Source organism: Lithobates pipiens, unplaced genomic scaffold (assembly GCF_037356315.1).
Source record: "Lithobates pipiens isolate NorthernLeopardFrog02 unplaced genomic scaffold, aLitPip1_a1.2 Scaffold_18, whole genome shotgun sequence".
In the NCBI taxonomy this organism is placed as follows: domain Eukaryota; kingdom Metazoa; phylum Chordata; class Amphibia; order Anura; family Ranidae; genus Lithobates; species Lithobates pipiens.
In genome coordinates this window covers 536,661,823-536,689,538 of record NW_027507758.1, presented here as the reverse complement: position 1 = coordinate 536,689,538, position 27,716 = coordinate 536,661,823, and the positions used below count along the sequence as shown (strand labels likewise).

The window sequence follows — 27,716 nt, the reverse complement described above, 5'->3', positions numbered from 1 at the left end:
CAGTGAGGTGAGCCATACATCAGTAGGATTTGCACTGTTCTTGTTCACAGAGAGGGTTTGAGGGTGAACTATGATGTGTAACTTCTTCTGACCGCTCTTGCTGTGATTGTGTGTTGAAGGTCTGTACAGAGGACCAGGCAACGTGATCATGCCAGAAAAGATGGGTTTAGTTTTCAGGTAAGATGCTGGATTAAATATATGGCTATTTGTATCTTTTATGGGTATTTTTGTATATACACTTTTAACAAGAAGTTGTATATACATTTTAAATATTTCCCCCTACCCCATGGGCTTCTAAAGTGCTGAGACCTGCGTCCTGTTTTACAATAAAGCTATTGCATGCTACAATATTATTGATGGGGTGTTTATAGTACAATTTATCTACACAGTGGAACATGCAGGAGATTTTTGAACTGCTCCTTGACCTAACCTTGTGAGAAAATGGAGCTTGGTGTATTAGTTGACATGTACCCATTAACTCTTACAATGGTAAGCCCTGCAAGGGGGCCCTCCCCCTCCCCCCTTGAGGGGAGGAAAAAACAAAATGCTGCAGCTTCCAAATCCCTAAAGTGGAACTAAACTCCAAAATTATTTACCTCTGCGCCAACTGTCTGGCATCCGTGAGTTGCTGTAGATATCTCGTTAGTTTCTTTTAGGGTTGGTGTAGTATGGCCTAACTCCCATACATGTGCAGAACTTAATTCTTCCTGCTGTGCAGGTGCCATGTTCAGAATGTGTACCTTACTCTGTACAGATGGGTAAAGTTGACTTGAAAAACACAGCAAATTTTGTGACATTTTATTTTTTATTCTCCTCCTTTTTGTATATGTATGCGCTTAAAAAGTTCCAAAATTATTTTTTGTTTTTTTTTCTACTTTAAGAGGATGTGGCGTTTTCAAATTGAGTTTTTTCCTTTTAGACTTGCTCTATAACTACATTTCTCCTTTGAAAAACAAGTCTAGCTGTTATGCAACTTGGAGTCATGTTTTTGTAGCTGTCAGTCTTGCAATGCCTCATGAGCCGCGCAAGTCCACAACCGCTGGAAAGCCTGTTGCCTGCCTTTTTTTTTTTTCCTCTTTCCCCCCCCCCCCCCCCATTTTCAACTGGTGATCCAGATAGTAAGCTTTACTTTTAACAGACTAAGCTGTCCATCAAAAGTGGTGGTTAGAGGGTTGAGTTAAACTAGCACTTGCAGGTGTGCTTAGAACTTGTCAAACCTACCTAAACCTGTGCGTCCAACACTGCCCTCTGCCCAGATTGTCAATGGTTTCTCATTTACTGTCAGTTACTGGCTCAGCAGGTGACTTTTAAAAAAAAAAAAAAAATCTGCAAACCTCTAACCAGCTTTTGGAACTCCATCTTCCTCTCAGTAATCACTTGGGTAGTGGTTACACACCACTCTCTTGGCTGCTAGAACATTAATAGCAAGACACTGGAAAGTGGACAAAGCCTCAAACGTGCTTGAGGTATTTATAACCACTGAAACCCACTTTTGTATGTAGCGATGACAATTTGGCCAAAGTGTCTGTCATGTACAAATTTAGTTTTTGCCTCAGAACAGTGAAGGGGTTCTGAGGGTTATTTGTGTAGGTTTAACTTTGACATCAGGTTGGCTGGGCTGTGAGTTCTGCCTGGACATGTGTAGTTAGGTGCACATAACAGGCTCAGAACCAGGCCTGGTTGGACTTTTGGGTATCAGCCTTCCAGGAGCCAATCAGTGGGTGCGCCGGGCCCCGCTGAGGAGTCTGGGGAAGGGTACTTAAGATCTGGAAGTCACGTTCTAAGTTTGTTTTGTGAGGTCTGAGCGGTCTGTTCCTGATTCTAGACTAGGGTAGCCCCGCGAGGGGTCACTGAAGAGTTTGTCGCTTCAACATTCTTTGGTTGGCTAACCCCAATAGACCTGCCTGGTCTGGGGTAGGGATCTGTCTGTTCCTGAGTCTTGGAACCAGCTGGTCTGAGGCACAGTAACTGAGGGAGGATTCAAGGCATCTGGGTGGTCTCTCGGCTTGGAGGGGCACTGCAGCTCGTGCAAGCAACCGGGGGAGCACTCTTCGGAGCAGGGCCAACAAGCTGGCATCCTGAGAAGTGCCTGGTTGCTGAGATGTGAAGGACACTAGCAAATTCATGCTTTTTCCAGTACTGCCAAGGAGACAGAGAATGTTCCAGGTACTGAGGAAAAAAGGTTCCTGATCACTTCTGTTACCAGTTACTCAAGGTCAAAGATTTCACAAGTTCTGGATCAAAGTGCTGACTGCCATAATCTCTGGTTAGAGATTTGTTCAGCCTTGAAGCGCCCAGCTGCGAGTGGCTACTCTCTGGGTGGTATTAGAGTTTCAGATATTAGCAGTTCAAGGTGCCTGAGTTTCTTCACCCTTGTTTCCATATGAGACTGTGTTGGATGTTACCCCTGCAAATAAAAACCTTTTTCTAAAGGACTTTTATGGTGTCAGCGTCCAAAGTGTTGGGTACTAACTCTGGGAAGAACCAGCCAAGCGGAGGTAATGGTAAGCCCAAAAGTTAAGGCTGCCAAGGGTTATGGCCGCTACATGTATATAAATCTCTACTGGCTAGTAGCAGTGGCAATAAGAAAGTTTGCTCAATGGAAAATCATGGATAAACTGGTGAATCATCTCATTACGGTGTTGCATATCACCCTCATCTAATTCCTCCCCTCAGTCTCATATTCATGCTAACTGTCAACCTTAACCATCCCATAGATTGAACTGTGAGTACACAAGATGGCATTTAAGTCATCCTTGTTCAGGACAAATGTCTGACTAGGTCTGCCATTGAAGGCATCGATTGGACTGGTTAGCCCTTGGCAAGGTAAATCCCGGTGTCAGTGGTACTACCCCCCCCCCCTTCAGAGATGATCTTTACCATCTATTGTCAGACTTTGAAACTGCAATAGGTATAATTTAAAACCCACACAATCTAATGCTGATCCCTCTTTGGTTCCTCTTCTAACTATTACTGACTGCATTAATCTTTACCATGTACATGTAGTACTGACCGGAAAGAATAATTGCATATGAATACAACATCTTGTGTTAAACATGTATATTGCACTGTTTGTACGTCCATGTTTCTCCTCTTTTGGAGACAAATTCATCTGTTAAAAAAAAAAAAAAAAAAAAAAAAAAAAGCTGTCAATGACTGCAAATAGGATGGTAATATCAAAGATTGGAAACCTTTTCTGGACATTAGGTCCTCATGATCACTACTTGCACCCATTCAAGTAGAACTATAGGCAAAGCCCCCTTTTTCTTTGCCATCTGTGTCCCAGTGACTTTTTGGCAATGAGGAATCACTGCAAATTAAGGTAATTCCTTGGACTCCCAGGTTGCCAGAATTGGTGTCCCATTAGACTAATCATCCCTTCTCCCCTCCCCTTATCACTATTCTGGGGACAACCTGCAATTTTGGGATTTTGTTGTTTTTCAGTGATAATGGTAAAGAGGACAAAGCGGTACTCCTTCCTAATGGGAGCACAGGCCACATTAAAAACTGACAAGCCTTCTAATCCCTTTCCACTGTATCCAAAACTTGCCTTTAGTTATATTTGGTTCCCCCCTCCTTCATGGTGAGCATGGGCCAGAACATAACTTCTTAATGTGTGGTGCTTCCAACAGTTGGGGGTCCCTCACCACAGCCCATTCAGAGGGCTGATCTGTGTTGGCAAGTTGCATGACTTTGTCATGTCTTAGCCAGCATTTTGATCCTAAGAGTAGATGCTGACCTGGGATAATGCCTGAATGATGTGGAGGAGGAGAATTGGACAACAGCATTCTCGGAGAATTTAATCCAAAATTGTATGACTATTAGAAATATTACTTGTGCTTTACTTGAGTCATGCATTTAACATAATATGCTAGGCCCACTTTAAACATAAGAATAAAAGCTAAATGCTGGTACTTTTTGTAAAAACGTGTGCTGGTAATGATTAACTCCTGGTTTTGACCCTTTCTAAATGGCACCCATAGTGTAAAGTCTGCTATAACTCTGTTGTCAGGGTACATAACGGCTTTATGGGGATAAATGGCTCTAGTTGGCTGCTTTATTTTGCATTTAGTTTCTCATATATGCTAAATGTGCTTCTATGTGAATTTTCAGGTTGATGATCTTAGCGGCTGTATTTTCTGAGTGTTCTGCACAACTGATCTCTGCCACAGGTAATTGACTAGCGTATATACTACCATATTGATGATGGCAAGAAGGAAAAACTTGCAGCTAACAATCTGTGTTCTTAGATTCTATAGAGACCAGCTGCAGGGGATCTCATATACAACACAATCTACCTGCGGCGCTTGTGCTCAAGAACTTCACCAGATTTTCAGCTATTGGTAAGATTTAGTTATCTTTTTATTTGCGTAGAGTTTTAAATCTCGTAAAGCTGTAAATTGGGGGGGGGGGGGGGGTCCGATTACCTTGGCACATTGGTGCTGGCTTTGGCATTGGGAGTCAGAGGTGAGAAGAGCTGCAGACCTGCACAGCGCTGGATTGCTTGAGCGCTCAGGTAAGTATAAGGGGCTGGGGTGAGGGGAAAAAATAAGAGTTGAGGTAACTGCGTTAAAGTGAACTTGACACTAAAACTGAATGTTTTAATATAACCTTTTTTTTTTCTCCTCGTCTGGTAATGCTGAGAAACGCTTCTCTCCTATGTTGGCTATGCTTGCTTATTTCATTATCCTATAGAGCAAGTCAGGGCAGCCATCGGGGGTACAGGCCTTACTCCTGTAAGGGGTCTAACTTGCCCGCTGCCTTTCTTTTGCTAGTAAACCACCAATGCCCCCCTCCCCCCTCCCCTCCCCCCTCCCCTCCCCCCTCCCCTCCCCTCCAGCAGCAGCTATAGAGAAGCAGTGAGGGAAGCCTACATTCAAGTCTGAGCTGAGTCACCACTGCCTTTCTCTAGCAGCCCCCTTCCTCCACAGGTGATCAAGGCCAGCACTCACCCGCTTCTTTTCCTGCTGAGGCAGAGCCTGCTAGCTGCTTCTAGGTTAGTCCTGATTGGCCAGGACTTGGGCACAGGGTGTGGTCAGTTCATCAGCGGCTAACGACCCAGCCCTATCGGGTGCATGCAAATGGAGTGGCGTGGGAGGGTAAATGCTGTATATTTGAACTTTATTTTAATCTCCACCTTGGTTGGGACATCTGAGGCTGATAAGCTGGCATGATTAAGTTCCATTGTGAAAATGGATGAGGATGACCTCTGGGTGGATGTTACCTCACTAACCCTCATCCATTTTCACAATGTAACTTAATCATGCCATAGCCCCCCACCCCCCTGCTCTCACATACATGCATGCATACATACTTTTTGAAAGTGCTTGATTGGAGCCATAGGCTTCCAAAAGGGGTAAACAGCAGGCACAATTCTATGTGTTTGCTGATTACTCGGTGTGTTAGGGAAGTGGATACGTCACTTCCCCAACACTGACCTGCCTCTCAGCCAATCAGGGTTACCTATCACCTGGCTGGAACAGGCATCACTATTGGATGCTTGGTGGGACGAGAGGATGGGAGTTGATTAGGACAGTGTCTAAGGGCCTGCAGGAGACGTGAAGGACCTCGCTCATCGCCGTTACCTGCTGCCCCACCAAGACAGGGTAAGTGCTGGGCAGATGGGTAAACATCTGCCCCCCCCTGAAAGGCTGAAGCAGAAGTCTTTTACATATAAAAAACTCTTTGCTCTTGTTGCAGTTAAAGTGGAAGTAAACCCTGCATGACATGTGCAGCACCATAGCAGTTGAAGATTAAACAGGCAAAGATGGCAGCTTCCTTGGCTGAAAACAATAGGGGAGTTTACTTCTACTTTTAATTGCTGCTACTCCAAGCTGAGTCCTTTCACAGAGAACTAGATGGACTACAGAATGATTATTGGCAGAGGAAAAATCCCTGGTGCTGCACATCCATGGAGTCCTATAATAAAATAGTAGTGATGGGAGACAACCTGAGCTCCTGCCAGGCCATGCCCCCCCCCCCCCCCCCCCCAAGTCAAGTGACTACGGGAGCTTGGACGAGCTTTATCCCTCATGGGCACTTCCGCAGCAGATGTGGCGAGTAATGTAGATTATGCCTAACAATCCATGGGTTGCACAATGAGTATACTTTGTAGGGAGTAGGTGGGTCTGAGTAATTTGGTGTCAGCCCTGGCCAATGCATCTTGCCCCTCATGCAACAATGAATGAGGAAATAACCTTTATGGGGAAAAAAAAAATTATGCTTGGAACAGGACTGAAATAATCTCTATGCATGTTCAAATCTATTCTTGCACATTTTCACTTGTTGCTTCTACTGTTTTCCATAGATCAGAATGGAAAAGAGATTGTGATCAATGAGTCTTTGGCTACAAAGTGTGGCTATACAATATCCCAGGACAGCTGGGGGAAAATTACTTTCAGGATTTCCCTCTCTAGCTGCTACGTTCAGATTCAGGTAAGTTGTGGCGCTGGAGAACTTGAGGGTCTTGATGGTTATGGTGGGGGGGGGGTTCCCCTCTCTAACACCCCCCCCACCCTTATGTTTGCTTTTGGAAGACCTTGAGGCATGATGCATTGTTGCCTTTTGCTGCTTACCAATTTCATATTTCCTAGAACGACACCTACTTCACAGTACCAGTGAAGATAGAGATCTCATCCAGGCTGGATATGATTGGTGCCGTAAGCTACTTAAAGAATACTAGTTGTCCCTACTACTGGAGTCCCCGGGAGATCTTCTGTGACACAAATTATATGGAGGTAAAAGCACTCATGAAATGTTCTTCCATGCCAATTCTAGCATGGTGGCTGTGCAAAGCTTCTATTCCATATATATATATCTCTAAAACTTTGTGCTGACCCATATCCACAGGCAAAAAAATGCCTACAATGGGTACATGAGCATTAGAACTTGGAAAGAACAGTGGAAGAAATCATGGTTTTTGCTTTTACAGGGAATTTTTTCAATAAAAGTAGCCTAAAACTTGTGCCTGTCTGGGGATTTTTTTTTTCCCCTCCCCCTCAGGCAATGGCCTTTGTTTGTTGGCAGAATCGTATGACTTGTAATCCTGTGTTCCAGATCTCTAAAAAGTTGAGATGCGGTTTCTAATGGTGGAGCCATTTGCATTCTAGGTACTAGTTATTTCCTACCAGTGGTTAGAAGGGACTATACAATTTTTTCCTTTTCAAAAAAATATATCCAATTTTTAGTTTAACCTCAGACACCAGGAGACCAGTGGCTAACTTGCTTCAATGGACAGGTCTACAAATGGATTTTGCAGTATTTGGTAAATGATCCACCTGGTAAGTGTTTGTCTATTGAATGGTTATGTTGGGTCAGAACACATGCTGTGACCATTATGAAAGGGGGGTGAATAAGGTGGGAATGTTCTAAGCTTCTGAATATGTGCCTTTTGACAAGCTTTTGAGTGTGGTGTGTTTACCTTGTGTTAGATGTACTCTGTGCATGGCTTTATATTTTACTAGAAATTCATGAAATATCTAGCTGTATACATTCAAGGGCTCCAAAGCTTTTGTATAAAATATTTGTTTTATAGGTGTCCGTTAGGACAAAGATCCCAGTAATTGCAGAAGGGGCCTTCAGAGATGAGCCAGAGGATTGGGAAAAAGCCTTTGATGAAGTAAGTTCAAGTGGGTCTTTCATTGGGGAATGATCACTCTACGTATATGTGTGTGTGTGTGTGTGTGTGTGTGTACACCCTTACTGGGTTGCTTAAAGGCACATCTAATTCTTGTAGTCTAGCCATCAAAATTATATATATATATAAAAAAAAATTTTCTCTCCACCCTTTAAAGGCTGTCTCTGGACAATTGTCAATTTGGCAAATCGTGTTCTATAAGTCTTCTACCCAGAAAACAACAATGCAAATCAATGCTGCACTGAATATGGGATATGGCATTAATACCACAGACTCCAGGACGCTGCTGAGATCTCCTTACAGTACCACAGAATCTGTGCCTCAAAAGGTGATGAGCTACTATACTGGCTTGACTTGGTGAACTTTGTTTTTTTTTTTATTTATTTTTGAATGCAACCATATTACACAGCCTTTAAAGTAAATCTGAAGTGGCTATAATTTAATTGAACCTAAAGGAAGTCGCTAAGCATTTTGGAGAAACTCACAAAAACTAAGTGAAACCTATAGTCATATCCAGCTTTAGACGATCCCTGAACTTTTAAAGAAGCTTATCCTGCTTCTAACTAATGCACCGTCTTGCGTTCTCCATCGGCTCATCTCCCACAGCTATTACCCTTTTGTATCAAATGACCCTCCCACCGATATTGTAAGCTCTAGCGAGCAGGGCCTTCTGATTCCTCTTGTAACAAATTGTAATGTCTGACTTCGTTTTAAGTGATGCACAAACTGTTGATGCTATGTAAATCCTGTATAATATAGTCTCTGTTCAGAGAATTTTTTTGAGATGGCATTCACAATTTAGGGATGACTTATCTCAAAGCTTTTACTGATCGCAAGACTATAAATACTGTAGTTTGGGCACAGGTGTACTTTAGCTTTTTGTACTCAAATTGGCTCAGTCCTGTCACTTCTCCTCCTTGCGGCCCCCGTTCAAAAGAACAGGAAAGCACTCCTACATATTAGTGGCTTGCTTGGACTTCAACTTTGGCTTTGTCCAAATGTCACATGACTATACAGAAGGGTGGGCTGTGGCCAAAAGCTATACAGAACTTGGCCAAATGTGTTGTAATATCTGTTTGCATATACAGTGCCTTGAAAGTATTCGTACCCCTTGAAATTTTCCATTTTTGTCATGTAACCATAGACTTGTATTTTGTCATATACCAACACAAGGTGGCACAATTGTGAAGTGAAAGAATGATAAATGGTGGTAAATTTTTAAAAGTGTGGTGTGCATTTGTATTCAGCCCCCTTTACTCCTAACTATAAAATCTAGTGGCACCAATTGCCTTCAGAAGTCACCTAATTAGTAAATGGCGTCCACCTGTATATAATTTGATCTCTATAAATACAGCTGTTCTGTGAAGCACTCTTGGATAACCTTGAACAGCATCATGAAGGCTAAGGAACCCACCAGACAGGTTGGAAAAAGTTGTGAAGTTTAAAGCAGGGCTAGGTTAATAAAGCACACCCAAAGATTTGAACATCTCAGAGTATTGTTCAATCCATCATCCAAATATTGGTGGAGTATAGAACAAGTGCAAACCTATCAAGACATGGCCGGGCAGGGAGAGCATTAATCAAAGGCAGTTAAGAGGCCATGGTAACTGGGGCTCCTGCAGGTGGGAGAATCTGTCCACAGGACAACCTATTAGTCATGGGGCACACTGTCCAAGAATCTCTATTTATGGAAGAATGGCATGACTAAATCCATTTTTTTTTTTTAAAGGTCCATAAGTCCTGTTTGCAGTATGTGAAAAGCAATGTGGGGGACACAGCAAACGTGGAAGGTGCTCAGGTCAGATGAGACCAAAATTGAACTTTCAGGCCTAAAGGCAAAATTATGTGGTAGAAAACTAACACTGTACATCACCCTGAACACACCATCCCCACCTTGAAACATGGTGGTTTGGCAGCATGTTGTAGGAATCCGTTTCTTCAGCAGGGACAGGGAAGCTGGTCAGTTGATGAGATGGCTGGAGCCAAATACAGGGCAATCTTAAGGCCCATACACATGACCAGACTTTTTAACAAACATGCAAATTGGCTGTTTTAAGGCAACATCCGACCGTGTGTACGCTCCATCAAACGTTTTCTGTTTTCATCAAAATTTTGTTGGCTGTGCGAACAGACAAACTTTCCAGCAACAAAAGTCGGAGCAGAGTCCGATCGTATGTACAAAAGTTCTATGGTTTTCTGTACAAAGTACAAGCACGCTCAGAACCAATGCAAAAGATCAGAATACACAGAAGTTGACCAAAGGTGGCAGTAAAGCAGAAATCGCCATGATTTGGTGAAAGTTGGCTGAAAAAGTCCTGCCGTGTGGATGATGGCCAACGCCCTTTTTGTACAAAAATCAACAGGAAAGTTTGTACAAAGTCTGATCGTGTGAGGCTTAAGAGAATCTGTTAGTCTGCACAAGACTTGAGACTGGGGTGAAGGTTCACCTTCCAGCAGAAGAACCCTAAACGTGGTCAGAGCTACAATGGCATGGTTTTGATCTAAGCATGTTCATGTGTTAGAATAGCCCAGTCAAAGTCCAGACCTAAATCCAATTTGAGAATTTGTGGCAAGGCTTGACTTGCTGTTCAGGCACACTCTCATCCAATCTGACAGTTTGATCAATTTTGCAAAGAATGGGCACAATTCCCTGTAGATGTGCCCAAAAGGTGGTTCTACAGTATTGACCCAGAGGGGCTTAATACAAATGCATGCCATACTTTTCAGATATATTTAGAACCTTTTTGAAACCCTTTTCCTTCTACAATTATGTGCCACTTTGACATTTTATGTGATAGAGCAATGTTTTTTTGGTTGTAACCTGACAATGTTTAACATTTCAAGGGGTTATGAATACTTTTCAAAGCCCTGCATTTGCATGTTGCATACCGTACTCATGTATGGGTTATGTGACTACAGGCTTTGACAGATTTACCTATGCTTATACCCAATGGAAAACATTTCACATATAGATATGTTTGTTGGCTGACTTAACAAAGTTTAAGTGGCAACCAATAGACTTTGCCGTGCCCCCACCCAATACTTTTACATTTTTGTGGTGCATACACTAAACTAATCCTCTTGGTTTCTCTAGTCCCATGTTTTGCATTTGTTTTATCTTGTATCTTTTTACTTTTCAGATTGGTGGAGTGGCATTTTCAACTGTGCGAGCTACACTTTTTTACAAGCAGAGATGGCTTATTTTCTTGGTTGATCATGCTGTGGCTTGCCCAGTTGGTGAGTAACATGCAATGCACTTATCTTTAGTTCCCCAGTGTTGTCAGTGGTACAAGCCTTTACTGGGGGAGTGCGCTATTGGGTCTCTGCGGCATGGGATGGATTCCAAAGATGCTTCTGTTTATACATGTGCCCACTTGTTGCTCCCTTCACTTATAGGTTGCTGGGCATATTCTTTTTTTTTTTTTGCACTAATTTAGCTGGCCTAAATTCTAGGCAGAATGATGGAGCTGAATGGCAAAGAGATTGCCTTCTAATGTCAAACTGGATCTACTAGCAGTAACAAGCCACCTAGATTTGTAAAGTCAAGCAGTGATGGAGAATTTCTTGGTACATGTAATGGTAGCAAGTAAAACTGAATCTATCTTGTATAGATGACAAATACAAGAAACAATGGATCCCCTGTAATTGCGGAACTAAGTGATGGAAAGTTACAAAGCAAGGCACTTGTCTTCCTATAGGTTAAAGTCGCAATCCCTATCTGAATATTTATCAATTGGTGAAAACAAATTGCTCCCATCTGGGCTGGCTTGTGTAGCAGTAGAATTCCAAGATGGCAAAAAATGCATATACCATATGTAATTGCATTCTTGCAGACTAAGATCCCAAAAGTTCCAGAGTCACACTGGACAAAGTATAAAAAACTTGGCTGGAGTCCCTGGGATTTTCAAGCTAGAGGTATGAACACTAATCAATTGGATCTGCTTGTTCAAAGAAAAGTGCCATCTGGGGACTACCCAAATGATTTCTCCATGTATGCTAAACTGTGGATGGAGAAATCTCCCACTGGGCCAAGCTTCAGTATCTTGCTAGTCGGCCCTGCTGGCTCTCAACCTAAACAGTGCTTGCACCCAATCAAAATGTTCAGGTATTGTGAGCCAGCGGAGCTGACTAGCAAGATATGGAAGCTCGGGCCAGGGGGGGAGATTCTTCCATCTACACAGTCCAGTGTAGATGGAGGCATCTGTTCCACTTTTTCCAAATGACCATAGAAAATCTGCAGATAATCTATAGGTGTATGGCCAGGCTTGCTGCTTAAATATCCCACACGCTTTCAGGTGCCATTGAGGAGATGATCAATGTTCACTTTACCGATCAGTAATCATGTTATGGCATATGTATATCCCTACATGCCCTTAGCATGACCACTGATGGGTAGAGTGAATAACATTCATCTCTTGCAACGGCATATGAAAGTGGGTGGAATATATTCGTCAGCAAGTGAACATGTGTTGAAGTAGAACTAAAGGCCAAAATTGTGTTTTTTGAGTATGGTAGGTTTTATGACCCCTGTCAGATGTGCAGTGTTGTGTGGCAAACTTCATAAAAAATTAGTATCCCTTTTTTTTTTTTTTTTTTTTTTTGCCAGTGTTGTAAAGTCTGCTTACAGAAATGAAGCTGAATTGAATGCCAACTGAAGTCACATGAGTGGCTTGTTCCTTGGCTGTGTGAGGTTTATTGCATAGGACCTATTTAAAGACTTGCACTGCTGTGGGTTAACTAACCCATGGTGCTCTTGGAATCTTGTCATGTATATTTGTAATGTATTCGTCAGTAAGCAGCAATAAAAAAATTAGCATTTAACTAATTGGCACAAATGGGGGAAACTTGGCCCCTTTCTATGATGCATCTTATTGGTTTTCAGACTGTAAAAGCTGAATTGGACATGCTAACCATGTTAAAGCTGAATTCACACCTGAGCGACTTGGAAACATGGGCTATTTAAGTCAAAGGGCTGTTGTGCAAAAAATGCACTAGTGTGGTGACATCACCCAGGTGTGAATGCAGCTTTATCTGGTAACTATGGGATGCGTTTTTGAATTGCAGTTGTTGCAAAAGCTAATCTTGACTATAGATTGCATGCAAAGTGTCTGGGACAGATCATTTAGAGCTGACACAAGGATTATTTAAAAAAGATCTAAAACGTGCAACAATCAAATGCATTTTACAATTTTGTGTCGGATGACCACATGAGCCTAATGACTTCAGGCAGACAACCCTTTTTTGTTTAGGCAGAAATATTTGAAGTATTTGCATCTTTAAAAAATGTCCAATGCAGCTATTGTGCACTGTAACCTGTATCTGACTTCAGGATATTGCATTAATGGTAGCAAAGGATGTCAATTGCACTTCAACTTTATTTATTTTTTTTATTTTTTTTTCCCTCTTCAGATGATGTGGTGTTTTCCCCTGGGTTTATAACTTGGACTATTCCAAAGAACATTTCACCCCTGCTCATTGGTGCCAAGATTGTCCAGAGTAGCATTTATCATTTTGGTGTGGATCTTAGGAATATGACAAACGAAGAAATACGTGCTAGCGGATATGAAATCGCTGATGGTGTCGGTGCCACAACTGTCAGCATTCCAATAGGGGCGGATGGAGGATTTTATAAGGTAAGGGCAGGGGGTGGACTGGCAACTCATTAGGCACCCAGACAATAGATTATGGGGCCCCCAGGCAATCTGAGTTTATGGTGGCCACACAGTATGCTCACACGCTTCTATTGGCTGAAAAGGTACTGGAGAGGTGGGGCAGCTATAATCTTGGGATTTTTAGACCAAAAGAATGTTGGTAAGGGACATTTCAGACAGATGTAAAATATTTTTACATGCTGAGTCTGGCAACCCTGATGGGGGGGGGCCCTAGTGGATCTGGGCCCTCGAGCAGTGCCTGAGATGCCCATTGGTCAGTCTGCCCCTGGGTAAGGGTTGATGTATTAGTGTTCTGTTTTTAATCTGGATGTTTCTAGGATTTTTATATTGAGCTATATGTACTTATTGGTAGAAACACTTTGTAGAATTCTCTCTTTTTTCCATTTCTTTTTTTTTTTTTCTGCTCCATAATGGATGGTGACTTGGTTACTATGCAATTGCTGGCCAACTGGCTTCCAGGTGTTGTCAAATCTTATTGAGCAAATTAAAGCTAGAAGTCCTTTGTGTGCTATTGGGATCTCCCAGGATGGGGGGGAGGAGATTGAGGCTTGGATCTGTTTTTTAATGAATATTGGGTTAACCTAATATGGTGTGTGTGTGTGTGTGGTGGGACATTTGTTGGTGTCTTTATTTTTTATTAAATTTGCCAATGGTTTAACGTTTTTGAATTGCATGAAACGGGACAGCTGGACTCTAAGTGTTAGAAAATCAATTATGATTTTATTTTTGTTTGCTGTAATTCACAAATGTGCATTACTTTAAATTTTTATTTTTTTTTTCATTTTTAAGGTCTTGGCTGTGAGGGCATCACAACTACCAAAGATCTGAGTAAATGGTTAAAGAGGAAGTAAACCCTGATGGGTTTATTTCCTCTTACATTCCCTGCAAAGGTAAAGCATAATGGACTACTATACATCGCATAGTAGTCCATTAGGTGTCACTTACCTGACACAGGAGCCAGCAAAGTCACCGCTGTCCCCTGTAGTTCCGAGCATCCATCTTCTTGGTGGGCCTTGCCGCTCCACCGATGTCATACGGCGAAGCCGTGATGACGACACTCCCGCGCATGTGCACGGGAGCCGCCACTCGCGGCATATCGCCGTTGACCACGGTGCCTGTCTTTTGGCAAATATCTCCTAAACCTACACGGTTTAGGAGATATTTCTTGGACCTACAGGTAAGCCTTAATCTAGGCTTACCTGTAGGTCAAAGTTGGCTGTAAGGGTTTACAACCACTTTAAAGCGGGAGTCCGCGTGTTTTTTTTTTTTTTTTTTTTCTTTCTTCCCCCCCCCCCCCCCAAGTCAGCAGCTACAAATACTGCAGCTGCTGACTTTTAAAATAGTGACACTTACCTGTCCAGCGCACCCGCGATGTCGGCACCCGAAGCCGATCTCTAGATCGACACTCGAGTGCTGCCGCCGCCATCTTGGGTATGGGAATCAGGAAATGAAGCCTTTCGGCTTCATTTCCCGGTTCCCTACTGCGCATGCATGAGCCGCGCTGCGCAATGAGGACGGTCCCCGCTGCCTCTGGGATCTGTGTTTCCCAGCAGGCAGCGGGGCACTTGCGGAAGGGGGCGGGCACTTGCGGAAAGGGGCGTAATGTACGCCCCTTTCCGCAGAGAGCTAGCCCGGAAGTGGGTGCAGTTACCTGGATTATCCAGGTAACTGCACCCCCCCCTCCCCCCTGAAAGGTGCCAATTGTGGCGCCAGAGGGGGGGAGGAATCCGATGAGCGGAAGGTCCATTTTAGGGTGGACCTCCGCTTTAAGGAAGAAATTGTTGGTGTAAGGTGCTGATGGGTAAATCAATCTAACCAGTATGTGATGTGAACTCTTGTGATGGGTAAACCTAGTTAATTATTCCTAATAACCATCAAAATATAAAGTGACTTCGGTGCATAAACCAATTGAATGTTACTGGGTGTAACCTCAAGGCTAAAAGCAATCCCTCTGATGCCCCTAGTCATCCAGCGATCGCCACTCTGTACACTCATTTTCTACTGCTGCTGAATAGTATGAAAACATGCAATATAAAGATCCAAAACATGTAACAAAAGTGATCCTAGTGCATTAATAACTTGTGTCTCATGGCTGGACCCCTAACACATCTAAATATAAGGGTGCATATCCAAGTCCTTTTATATAAAAGTATTTTGGGAGGTAGTGCACAATATTCCTACACCCTTGTTTTGATTATTCATAATATAGGTGACAAGCTTGCTCCCACATCACCTCAGTGATTTCTAGCCTCTCACCTCATGTAAGTATTAAATCAGCATAGCTTATGGTTCCTTAGACCGGTGTACTGGCATATAGTCGCCTCCTTGGGGTCCTCTATAGTTTCCGATCTGCTCACATGTGGTTTCTCCCAGGGGCTTCGCTCTAATGTCCCCTCAAAGGGGTGTATCTACAAGAGGGCACTCATAGTGTCGTAACTTAGAATTAAAAACGCAACCTACGGTGCACTCACATTAAAAATCCAAGTAACGGCATAGATCTACTTGTTCCACGATCGTGTCACTGCCTGTATGCCTCCACGTCAGATCCCCTGATGTTTTGGATCTTTATATTGCATGTTTATACACCCATATTGCTGCTGAATTCAGTGGATCACTGGATGACTAGGGGCATCGGTGATTGCTTTTAGCCTTGAGGTTGCGCCCAGTAACTTGAATTGGTTTATGCACTGAAGTCATTTTTTATTTTTATATTTTGATGGTTGTCTATTAGGAGTGATTAACTAGGTTTACCTACCACAAGAGTTCACGTCACATATTGGTTAAATTGAGTTAACTGTCAGCGCCTCACTACTATCTAACAATTTTATGTATAGTCAAAGATGAGCTATTTAAGTGAAGGTGGCAAGCTTGCTATATTTGTGTGTTTTACAATGTCGCAATCTTGTGGGAAAGCAAATGAAACGTCGGGTGGTTCCACTCCTAGGCAAATGATACATCTCGGTCTTTAGGAGGGAATAATTTCCTTTCTCGGCTAGGCATGCAGAAGTGTGCTTGAGCTAAGAGCAGAGCGGTTCCAGGAAGTAAATGCTATTGGTCTGCTCCTAAGATGACAATTGACAGAAAAGCTAAGGGTGAGGCTGAAGAGTTTGCAAGTGATTTCTCAGCAAAACAAAGCATGGAGACATGATAGATGTTTGGTTTTTTTTTTTTTTTTTTTTCCCTCCCGCCCCCCCCCCTTTTAGTCTAAATGAGGTTTATGATTTGTGACACTCATTTGCAGTATAGTTCTGCTTTAGGTGGACTGGAGACTTGGTGGCTTTCTCCAACTCTCCTGTGATAAGATGCCGAGGGGAAAATACTTGAGGGAAATGCTCATACAGGACTAATAGTTGGACCGTTTTAAGAATGCTCTACAGCCTCATAACATCCCCAAGTAGTCTATGGATGCAAAGCTGAGACAAACCCAACAGTCCTGAAAGGGTAAACTGCATAGGATCATGTAAGACATTTTCATAAACTACATGAAAAGCTTTTAAGGTCTGGCTGATCAGGGTACACCCACAAGTCTTTTGGTAAATGGATTAAAGGGGTTAGACCCTTCATTAGGTGATCCCTTTTTGAAAGCTAACTTTCTTTTCTCATTACATGAGGTTCCATTTACCTTCCACTGATTAAAGATTGTGTGGACCTGTTAGGGCATACTAGATGGGATTCTAGATACCACTAGCAAATTCTCAATTGGTGCCTGTCCTTCTCCCATTCAGAGCCATGTAGTGAATCTGGAGTATGGGGTAACCTATAACATCAAGCCATTTCTGGAAAATGTTTGGATAGATAGCGCCTGGGGTGTCACAAAGTACACTATTGTAAAAGACATCACAACACCATTTCAAAGAGTGCCTCCTGTCATAAAGAATGGTAAGGAAATGAGTGCCTGTCATTACCAATGTCAATGTAACAAAATATATTTTATTTTACAAATGTAATTTTACCCTTTCTCTTCAGATACCATACCATCAACTATGATCTTTAATGTCACAATTGGTACATTCCTTCCAGATGTTCAATTAATCAATTTAACCATTGGTGGTGGAGTTACAGAGACTGTGACACAAGTCATAAGTCACGGTTTAACAATATACCCAATAAATCATACAAACGGAAGTGTTGATTTTGTCCTTAAAGTTCCTTTCTTGGATCAGCGAGTGTTTAAAAAGGTAATGTATGCATCCTGTATTTTGATCCCATCATTGTGAAACGATGGAGGCAGCCATTGCCCACCTTGCTGGCTTGTCCTTATCTCTGGCTTCAACTTGCAGCCGATTCACACCAGAATATGGTGCAGGAAGCCGGTGTTCCACATGAGTGTCCTGCACTGCGTTCAAAACACATTGTACTTGTGATCTGTAGCAGTTTTTGGTGCAACGCTAATGACACTCCCTAAGCGCAGGTCACAAACCATGAGTTGGCCTGCACTGGATCACATGATAGATGTGCCATGTGAATTGGTTGCTCTGAATTTGTGCAGGCACTACTCTTGCTGGTCCAGTCAGTTATAGGAAGGTTCTGTTTCACTTGAAGTCTTGTAACTTCAACAGGAAGTGCAAGGGATATCTTTTTGATGTCGCAGCAACTTTGTTCCTGGTGGGTGTTCTTTTTTTTTTCATTCCTGGAGGCATTATTGATCAGAACAATGAGGGGTGCATCTCCCAATTAAGGTATTGCCATTAGTATCTCAAGTTTTAACCATTTCAAATTCTGAGGTTCTAATATCTTCAGATGCTTCATTTATAATGAAAAGTACCCAGTATATGGGTAAAGATCCAATTTTAAGCCATCCCAACTTTATTAAATGTCTGTCAAAGCTCATATTCCACATTAACAGCTTGACCTCCAGAAGATTAATTCTCACCGACAATCCCCCCCCCCTCTTAGCCAGTGTTTTTGTGTACACTGCTTTCAGCAAGGGAAGAGCTTTCTTTTATCCTTGCTGTTTGAGGATTCAGAATCTGATGGGTTTTTTTTTTTTTTTTCTTAGGATCTTGTTAATGGAATGATTTTTACCCTGAATGTTACCTATGGATTCAATATCATTCCTTATGATGAGACCTTCACTACCTCCACCAGCATTGAATGCTTTATACGTAAGTAGTACAAACTTGGATTTGCCTCTGGACTATAATGCACTTGTGTACATTGCAATGTTCTAAATATCAAAGGGATTTTCCCAGTTTAACTGAAATTGTTCAAATTGAGAGCAACAATCTGTTTAAGAGTCTGTAACCCCCATCCTGGCATTGTCTAGTTGAAATGGCCAACCTCTTATGGCATTTGCAGGCCATGCGTGTGTGTGTGGGGGTGTTTTTTATATATATATATTTATATATTTATTTAACCTTGTGTCAAAAGCCCTGGAACTCTGGTAAAGTTTGCTAAAACTGCAGACTACCTGCTTCCAGCTTGTGTGGCTTTAGACTAATTGGCATGCATGCTTAGACCAGTGATCCAAATGCTGAGTGAAGTTTAACTCCTTTTTATGGCCATGGTGACTATACTATAATGAAGTTATTGGATCACATGATGACTTGGCATATTAGGATGCAGCATGGCTTTCTTAGGTTCTATAAGGCTTTTATTTTTTGGAAGGCAAACTCTTCTAATAAGGTACCCCAAGAGTGTATCTAAAAATAACACCTGATGAACAGCTTAACAATGTAACCTTTTTATGGTTTAGCCTATCCTATTGTGGGCCCCTGTGTCCGACAAGGCTCCCTGCTTACTACTACCATTGGTAACCTGGACCCAAACTGGAATCTGTACATTAAAGATGCGCTGGCAACAACCAACAATGAATTACTTTCAAGCAGCAATCAGACATCCTCTACCATTAAGGTTGATGCACAATCTAGTCTGGTCATGCAGGAGGTAAGTGAGTGTGGGTGTGTATTTATTTATTTTTTTTCCTAGTTGGAGTCTGACGTTTTGGCTCTTTTTCTCCTGACCAACCTTTTTAATCTTCAAATGTATCACTTTCTTGGTGTATATGTATTCTCTCTCTCTCCGACGAAAGAACCAAAGAATGACCATGTTTTATTTAATGGTTAAATTTATTTTCCAAAGAAAAATCCCCTATTCTACACAATCGCACTTATTATTCATGTCGTCCAGGTTGAGCAGTGCCTATACTTGCGAGCAACCATTTTTTCAAGGCTGAAGCTCAAAATATCTGAGCACCTTGACTTCATTGAGAATTGCTACTACAGCCATCAAACCAATGTTGCATTATTTTATCAAAAATTGTGTTAATCAGTTTTATTAACCAAATGGGTACATTATCTATATTGGTGGTTGGTAATGCGTGATCTTATCAGCTATCATTGTTGGTGTATTGTGTAGCCCAAAGCAATTCTTCCAATGTGGCCTAGAAAGGTCAAAAGGTTGGACACCCCTGGTGTAACAGATGTTTAAGAGTACACCGGTTTAGTAAATGGTTAATGAGAAGCCATCATGCAAAACCAGTTCAGAATGGCCAAGAGCATGCATACACTGCAGAAATAATGCAAAACATTACAAAGCTGCACAAACATGGCCTCATTACTGTTAATGTAGCTGCATGGCACGGTCTCTAGCAGTAGTCAAGCTTGGAATCCTTTGTCCAGTAAAGATCAGTTACTTGTGGACATCCTTCAGTGAAGTCCAGAGTAGTTCTAGCATACCTCCCAACTTTTGGAGATGAACGAGGGGCACCTATTTGGCTTTTGACAGTTACAAATGCAAGAATGTAGAACTTGAATGAAGCACTAAAACACTTAAGTAGTTATCGTTTTTTATAGCCAAGACCAAAATATGGGACAAAGGGACTGCCTTTGCTGATCAGTTACCCACCCCCCTCCCATCCTGGAAACTGAGCCCTGAGAGGTCACTGGGGAAGGGGCAAAATCTGCATACAATTACTCCCATAAATGCTGGAGGAAGTGGAGTGGGCAGCTTGTGGCAAGCTCTGTGAGTGGCAATGACAGCTTCAAAGGCAGAATATAAAGATTTTCCATCCTCAATGTGAGGATACAATGGGCCCCAGATACAACTTTTTAGGTTCTTGGCATCTCTGCATGGGGAGTAGATGGGCATTCTATTGCAAAACTAACACATGGGTTACTTATCTGTTTCTCCCAATTGCATTTTGAATGTGTGTATGTAAATATATATAAAACTATGTATTTATTTAAATTCCCCAGGCAGCTGGAACAGGTGTAGTGACTACAATCCCAATAAATATAAAGGATCGCACGGGAGCCACAGTCTATTCATTAGTCGTCAGCTGTGAAGCGGTGATACCTGTTGGTAAGCTTCTGGGTTAATGGGATGGCTTCTGTCTTGCTGACAATACCTCAAATGGGCTAGCAGCACTCGGAAAATCTGATATTTTTGGTTTCTATAGCACCCCCCCCCACTAAGATTAGTAAATGGGTTGATGGGGTGTCCATGTAACTGTGCAGGGAGAAGCACATAGGGTTTTACTTTGAAGTCAACACTGCTTTGACATTTAAATAAGCAAATTAAAAATTCTCTTCAGTCACATCTACAGTTCTCCAGTATATAGGATTGACTGTATCCAGACAGACTAAAAACTAACAAATTGGTCCACTGTTTCCTCAAATGAAGGATCATTCCATCATGGCATGAAGTAGTAAAGGGTTTAGCCACCACTATGCACAGGTACAAATAAGAATGACATAATTTACTCAAACTGCAGTAGTAAATCGGGCCAATGGACTAATTTGCAAATCCTTTGCCTGGTGTTCAGCTTTTAAATCCTCGCATAAATCATCCATCCCACAATCTGTTTACAAATGGGCTACAGAGTTTGACATTATCCATATTCCCTGATTCTGTTCAAAGTTCTAAATTTGTGGGACATTCTCAAATTTGGAAGAATATACCAATGATTTTCTGGAAACTAACTTCATGTTTTATTGCCTCTAGTTTGCCTCCCAGAAGGGATTATTCAAGTAACTGTGAATAAAGTCCAAAATGTACAAGATATGGATATGTCTCTGCTAAGACTGAGAGATCCCACCTGTGGACCAGCTAGTTTTGACGCGAACAGCGCCTACTTCTCATTCTTTGCCAGTGCCTGTAAAACTACAAGAACGGTATGGAAATGTTCCTGAGCAAGAACTGCTATGACTTATTTGCCAGTCAGTACAATGCCGGTAGTGGTGAGAGGTTTTAAGTGTGTGTGTGTGTGTGTGTGTGTGTGTAAAAAAAAAAAAAAATGTATATAAATATTTTGGGGGTTTCCTTTTTAGCCTGAACACTGTCACTATGATAAATTAGGTGGGGGAGGATGCCAAACTACTTAGTTTTGTGAACTGCTGAATCTAAACATTCATACAGTATTCTACTTGCTGTGACCCTAAACTTAAAGTGGTGGTAGAAAAGGAGTTATAGTTGAGGTGGGGGGATTTGTGCTAGTAAGGATGAGGGGAGAATGTATACGTGAAGGGTAGCATATTTGTGCTAGAAGGGGTGAAAAGCTTGTAGGGGGGGTGCATGCTTTCTTGCATTTAATTTTGAGTGCTTATACCTGCTTTATGGTTTACGGACTCTATGTAATTCAGTCTTTTCTCACCCTCTAGTTTGAAAACAACTGGATGATTTATGACAATGAGATAAGCTACTACAGTTCAGCATCTGGAATACCAATATTAATGTAAGATTATTCCTGTAAAATATCTAAACGGTTGAATCTTTTTGGTTGCTTGCTGAGATGGACACTTGCCACTAGTTACAGCGCTGATGTAGCAGAATTCTCTACTGCATTTGGTGCATAATATAACCAAGGTTACTCGTGACCATGTTGCTCACTTGTGCTATATCTTTACAACTGTGCATTAAAGAATTTTAAAAACGCAATGAATTGTTCCATTAGAGGGCATTGGTAATGTAGAGTAGCCTCCTTAGCAAGAGGTCAAGGTAGACTGGGCTAGGGGCTTAATTGGTATGGAATGGCTTTTTATAAAGGGGTAGATTGAGGTCTACTGTCCTGTATCGCAAAGATTTCAAGCTTGTATAGGTACAAACCTACTTCCTTGCTTTGTGGTAGTTCTGTAATGGTAGGATATGACCTGTTCAGAAGGGTTAAAGTGGGAAAAACACTCTTGTAAACGCCGCACTTGCAACCAGAGATGTTAGACTTGCCTGCCAACCATGCTGGGTCTCCTGTATGTAATTGGTAATGGACCCATTTGCAAGTTTAACTGGGGTCTTAATGCTCTTTAATTAAAAAATGTAGATGTTTAATTGGCTAATGCATATTTTGCAGAATGAATGTCACATGCAACTACACTACTAATGGTACAGTGGCGGTTGCGTACAGTTATCAGAACAACCCAACGCCTAGTGCACAGTCGGCAATGGCATCACTTAATTTGATTTTAAGGTTGAGTAAAGGTAAGGCATTGGAACTGCTAAAATTTGTATTGCACAGAATTCTGATGGTTTGAAAAATCAACATGGCAGGATTGACTACCTTACACTTTTTTGGGAAATTCCACTAGGGTAATGTTGCACTAGCTTAAATATCTAACTTTTTGCAGAGATGTGGAGGCTGCCATTGCAAGAATCAAAGTACTAAGGCTGGAATGTTTGCTGACTTCAGCAAGCACTTGTCGCTTTACTTTTATGCAAAGTTGATGCCTAGTTTTTCTTCGCTTCTTTGCCAAAAGTCCTGTTTTAGGGAAAACTAATTTAAGTGTTGCTGCATTTTTATAGGCTCTAACTTTCCTAAAGTATTATGGAATCCATGCCGCAAGAGCTTGGTTTTACTGAATCTGTCAAGATGTTATAGCAAACCTGTTGGGCCATTCTGCCCATAGAAAAGTATCACAGGCACTCAAAGTAACTATACTGGCCCTCTGTGTGGTCCTGCCAGACCTCCAATATTCCTCTTCAACTACTGAAACGTGTAAGCTCCTTAACATTACAATATGCAGGCTTAAGCATGAAGATGCAGGGAGTGTATTCCCCCCCAATAACAGATGGGTGGGTATTTTTGGGGCAGTGGCCAATCTGGGACCTGGAAAGCTTGTTTGTTCCTTATGGTATCTACTTTAGGGAGGATTTGCTGTTTGATGGGTATAGTCTTTTTTTAACTTTCATTTGCTTTGTTAAACGAACATGTACTGAAATGTGTTCAGTAAAAGTGATTATGCTGCTTGCTTTGCACTTGACCAGTTGGCATTATTTCCAGTTCTCTGGACTAACAAGCCCTTCTCGTATAGAAAAGGGGAAGCATTCCTAGCCCTCACCTAAAATGACCACTGCCCCACCATACATGGCAATAAGACGAGTAAGTGTTTGAACCCTAGAACTGGAAGTGTAACTGAACTGGCAGGTGAATTTTAAGGGAAGCCTGAAACAAATGCAGCCACCCCATTTTAAGGACTGGTGAGCTGAAATTTCTATAAGGGGGCTGTGTGACAAACTTTTAATCAATAAAACTAGGATTTGGGCAGCCTGGCTTTTGGGGTACATCTCAACTAGCACTTGAGTGCCCTAAATGCCACAGCACCCAGATTTTTTTTTTTTTTTTTTTTTTTTTTTAAATGTGCCTGAACATTGCATGAATTGGTGATGGGGGTGAAATAAAACTAAAGTCTTCCTCCTTAGATATTGCCTATACAGACTTCTATGGCGATGTGGACTATCCAGTTGTGAAGTACCTGACGGAGCCCCTGTATTTTGAAGTTGAGCTCCTGTACAGTTTAGACTCTCGATTAGAAATCTTCCTGGATACCTGCTGGGCTACAACCTCACCTGACATGAACAGCTTGCCCTCATGGCCCATTGTCACAAAAAGGTAAAACGTGGCTGTTTGTAGCGTTTTTATGCAAACATGGTGATTGAGCACTGTAAAGTATAGTTTAAGTTTTGGTTAGCACAGAGGGCTTAAAGACCAACTGTGGTTTATGTTGTATACAAAGTGGCTCAATATGGTAAGTCTTTAATGTGTGTCTGTCAACGGCTCATGTCATGTGCTGGTCTCTCTGCATTGGCCAAGGCTTGGCTCTGCTGGTGCCTTTAATTTTGAGTACACCAGTGGTGCATGTTGAAACTTTTACTTGCAATTTTGTAATCTGAGATTTTTGGGTGCAGGATAATCTTCCAGCAAAATTTACATTCCACTGCCGTTATCGGGACACGTTCTTGGGTATTGTCCTGGATTCTTAAGCATAAGAATCCTAAAAGTGCCCTGAACTAACATGGTTTGCACAGTATGCATACATCTTGTCCCAGAGTAGTTTTCATTTTTTAAAGGTTTAAGAAACCCCTGCTGTAAACCAGCTACAAAGGGGCACTTATTGGACAATAGGAGTGGGAAAATTCCCCAGCCAGTGGTCATGGCGATGTCCTGTCCAATGTCAGGAACACACATGTGCCAATGTCACTGGTCCATGGGAGGAATCTTGGCTCAATCATTGGTGGGTCATTGTCACCAGGCAGGCTTTATGCCCACCTCCACTAGTGGGCCATAGTTTAGGAGTGCTGCTTAAGAGTAGTAACAGCGTTTGAGACTACAGCACAGGACATTGTATGGTGTACATTTATGCACTGGTGCTAACATCAAAAACAAACTGTCAAGTGGTATCTATCTATTTTGTTTTCAGTTGTGAATATGGGGAGTCGTACCCAACAAACTTCCTTAAAGTGACCACAGATTCCAGAGTTCAATTTCCATCCCACTTCAAGAGGTTTGAAGTAAAAACCTTTACCTTCATGGATGGTGACAATTCTTATACTGGAGCAGTGAGTACATTCAATGGATCAGAAGGAAAGCATATGCTGATGACAGAACTGAGTATCTTTTTCCTTTTTTTTTTTTTTTTAGATCTATTTCCACTGTGATGTGGTTATCTGTGATGCTTCAAACCTGTCTTCTGATCCAGTATGCACCGGAGTTGGATCATGCATCCCTGCAAAACAGAGAATGGGTAAGCTTGGCTGCAGCAGTCTCTAGACCCTAGAATATTGTAATGCAGTGTTTGGTACCTCCCACATTACAAGTGACCTTCAGTGATTTGCTGTACATGGCTAAACTTGACATGGATAGAACAAGATTTGTTTAACAATGGTGCAACTGTGTGATGCTTGTAATGGCTTGCCATTGGGTCAGCCCAGTGACTGCTTTTGGCATGAGATATTGTTGGAGTATGCAGGCACCTTGACTTGGAAATGAAGGTCAAGAAATTTTGTACATGCCAGACTTTGCAGGCTTGTTGCTGACCTCTGTTCAGGTCATCCATTTTGCCATGTTAGCTTTCATGTGCATGTTGCTGCGTCTACATGCTAATTGTAGGCTATTAAATCAAAAGCATGGAATTAATGGTCTGTAAATATTTACAGATGTGAGAACCTTATTCACAATTCGGCATTCAGATTTAAACCTATATCCAATCATGTTCCATTTTGGAAGGTCACTGGTGGGTTGACTGTTGCAGCAGATTACTTTTTACTCCCAATGGTAAAACTGCAGTCCTATTCCCTGTGGTTTTTAATGATGTCCTTTGTACCATTCCAGGTAGAAGTGTCAATTCTGATGGAGATAACCCTCGCACAGTTTCATCCAGAGCAGTTGTAGTGCTGGCACAGAGTTGAGTCATACGCTGTATAGTGTAAGTTAACCACCTACAGCAATGAGTTGCATAAAAATGGATAATGCAAAAACTCTATTCCATAAGGCCCCACATACTTTCAAAGGGTGTTCAGATCCTTGTAATTGGAGGGATTTTCAGTTCTTTTGGCAGGTGTCATGGCAACACTTTCTGCAACTATCAAATTTTTCCCTCACTGCAGTTCTGGTTGGCAATGGCCGGCAGGACAAATAAAATGACAAAACACCCCATTTTTATAACATTCCCCGCTCCAACTTTTAGATTGCACAATGCAGGTGAATATTCAGTGCTGAGATTCAAGTCAACCACATCTGAAATCTGTTTTGGGCTATGTTGGTCAATGGTCACCACGAGAGATCTACTTTTCTAGAAGATTGGATTGAAGCATAACCCTTGCATTCATGAGGTGGGGGAGGGGGTGATAGTAAATTTTTAACTGTTCCATAAATACCATGAAATCTCTCGTAATTTTAGCTATGGGGTTTACATTGATACACGTGAATAAATTATCACTAGGATAGTGACATCTTATGCTTCTTGCATAAGGCTTCAAGTTTTGTGCAGCACTTTAACACTGGTCTAAATTTTAGAAGCATCTGGGAACTTGTCTTATTCAGATGTGCAAACTGAATTTTTCGGGAATCCTCACTGCAAGGAGCAAGAAACACAAAGGTGGTTTTTATGCCCCCCCTTAAGACAGTTCTAAAAGTACCCTAGAGCACCACCTGCTGGTGAAATGTTAATATTGTACTACCTGAGAATGCATTTCTATGGAAGTGGTGGGTTCTTATTTTTGGGGTGGGGGGTGCTGTGCAGAAAGCTTAAGGGTGTCACTCATAAGTGTTTAGAATATAAGACGATCTGGGATATGAATTACTGGACTATAGAACCCTAGTGCTCAACTTGCACCCTGACAGTCAGAAGTGGAAGCACTGATTTTGTAAAGGCACTCTAATGGCAGTAATCTCTAGCAGTCTCCAACCATGCCTGCAATATAGCTTTAGACATAATACAGGAGGGGGAATCTGACTAAACAGTCTTCTGTAGCTTCTCATATGCTGAACATTATGGGGTGCTTTACTAAAGGCTAGTGGACTATTCACTTTTGAGAAGTTGCATTGTGGAAGGCAATTTACCCCAGAACTTAATGAATGTGGCTAAATTTCACTTGCAAGGAATGACCAATCGCATGCAAAGAAAAAATGTTAATTTTGCTTTCATGTCATTGGATGATTATCAGAGCTTCACCTTCACTTTGCAAGAGAAGTTGCACCAAAGCTTATTGAACAGCCTGTGTGTAGCCCTTTGGTGTTGTGCCACAGCTGAGGGACCCTCATAAGTTGACTGCTGCTATGGAACATGATGCATACCACCATGACTTTGTGTAATTGTGTGTTTTTTGTTTTTTCTTTCAGCTTCAAGTGATCATCCTCAATACTGTGTATGTGTATTTTAAGAGCTTTTTGGTAATAAAATTTGAGGGTGAACTTTTTGGTGTCTTGTCAAATCTATTGGCTGGGTGCTTTTGAGTGATGCAGTGTAGATGGATGTGTGGCTTTTAAAGTGTTTTGATATTGTGCACATAAGGGTTTACAAGATAGTTGTTAATGTTTTGGGGTAATGCTATGTTGTCAGTTCTAGCAGCACTACAGCATGAGTAATCTTTTGGTAAACTTAATTTTTTTTTTTTTCTTGCATAGTTGGTCAGGTTGAAAATACACAAGTCCATCTAGTTTGACCATATAATTTTTTTTATACATTTTCTTTAATACA

The 27,716-nt window shown here is 41.8% G+C and overlaps 1 protein-coding gene across 1 annotated transcript; it reads left to right on the top strand.

Annotated features, from left to right (window-relative positions):
• The first annotated feature begins 32 nt into the window (after nt 1–32).
• LOC143988905 (uncharacterized) lies at nt 33–27,430 on the top strand. The gene is made up of 22 exons (XM_077488821.1): nt 33–177; nt 4,114–4,172; nt 4,251–4,343; nt 6,308–6,435; nt 6,594–6,737; nt 7,535–7,618; nt 7,794–7,964; nt 10,777–10,873; nt 13,046–13,269; nt 17,034–17,187; nt 17,275–17,486; nt 18,308–18,413; nt 19,004–19,194; nt 20,505–20,610; nt 21,253–21,422; nt 21,909–21,982; nt 22,595–22,722; nt 23,941–24,130; nt 24,939–25,077; nt 25,160–25,262; nt 25,850–25,943; nt 27,359–27,430. Exons 1-21 carry the CDS (start codon nt 149–151, stop codon nt 25,924–25,926), a joined length of 2,679 nt encoding a protein of 892 aa, XP_077344947.1. The 5' UTR covers nt 33–148; the 3' UTR covers nt 25,927–25,943; nt 27,359–27,430.
• The last annotated feature ends 286 nt before the right edge of the window (nt 27,431–27,716 follow it).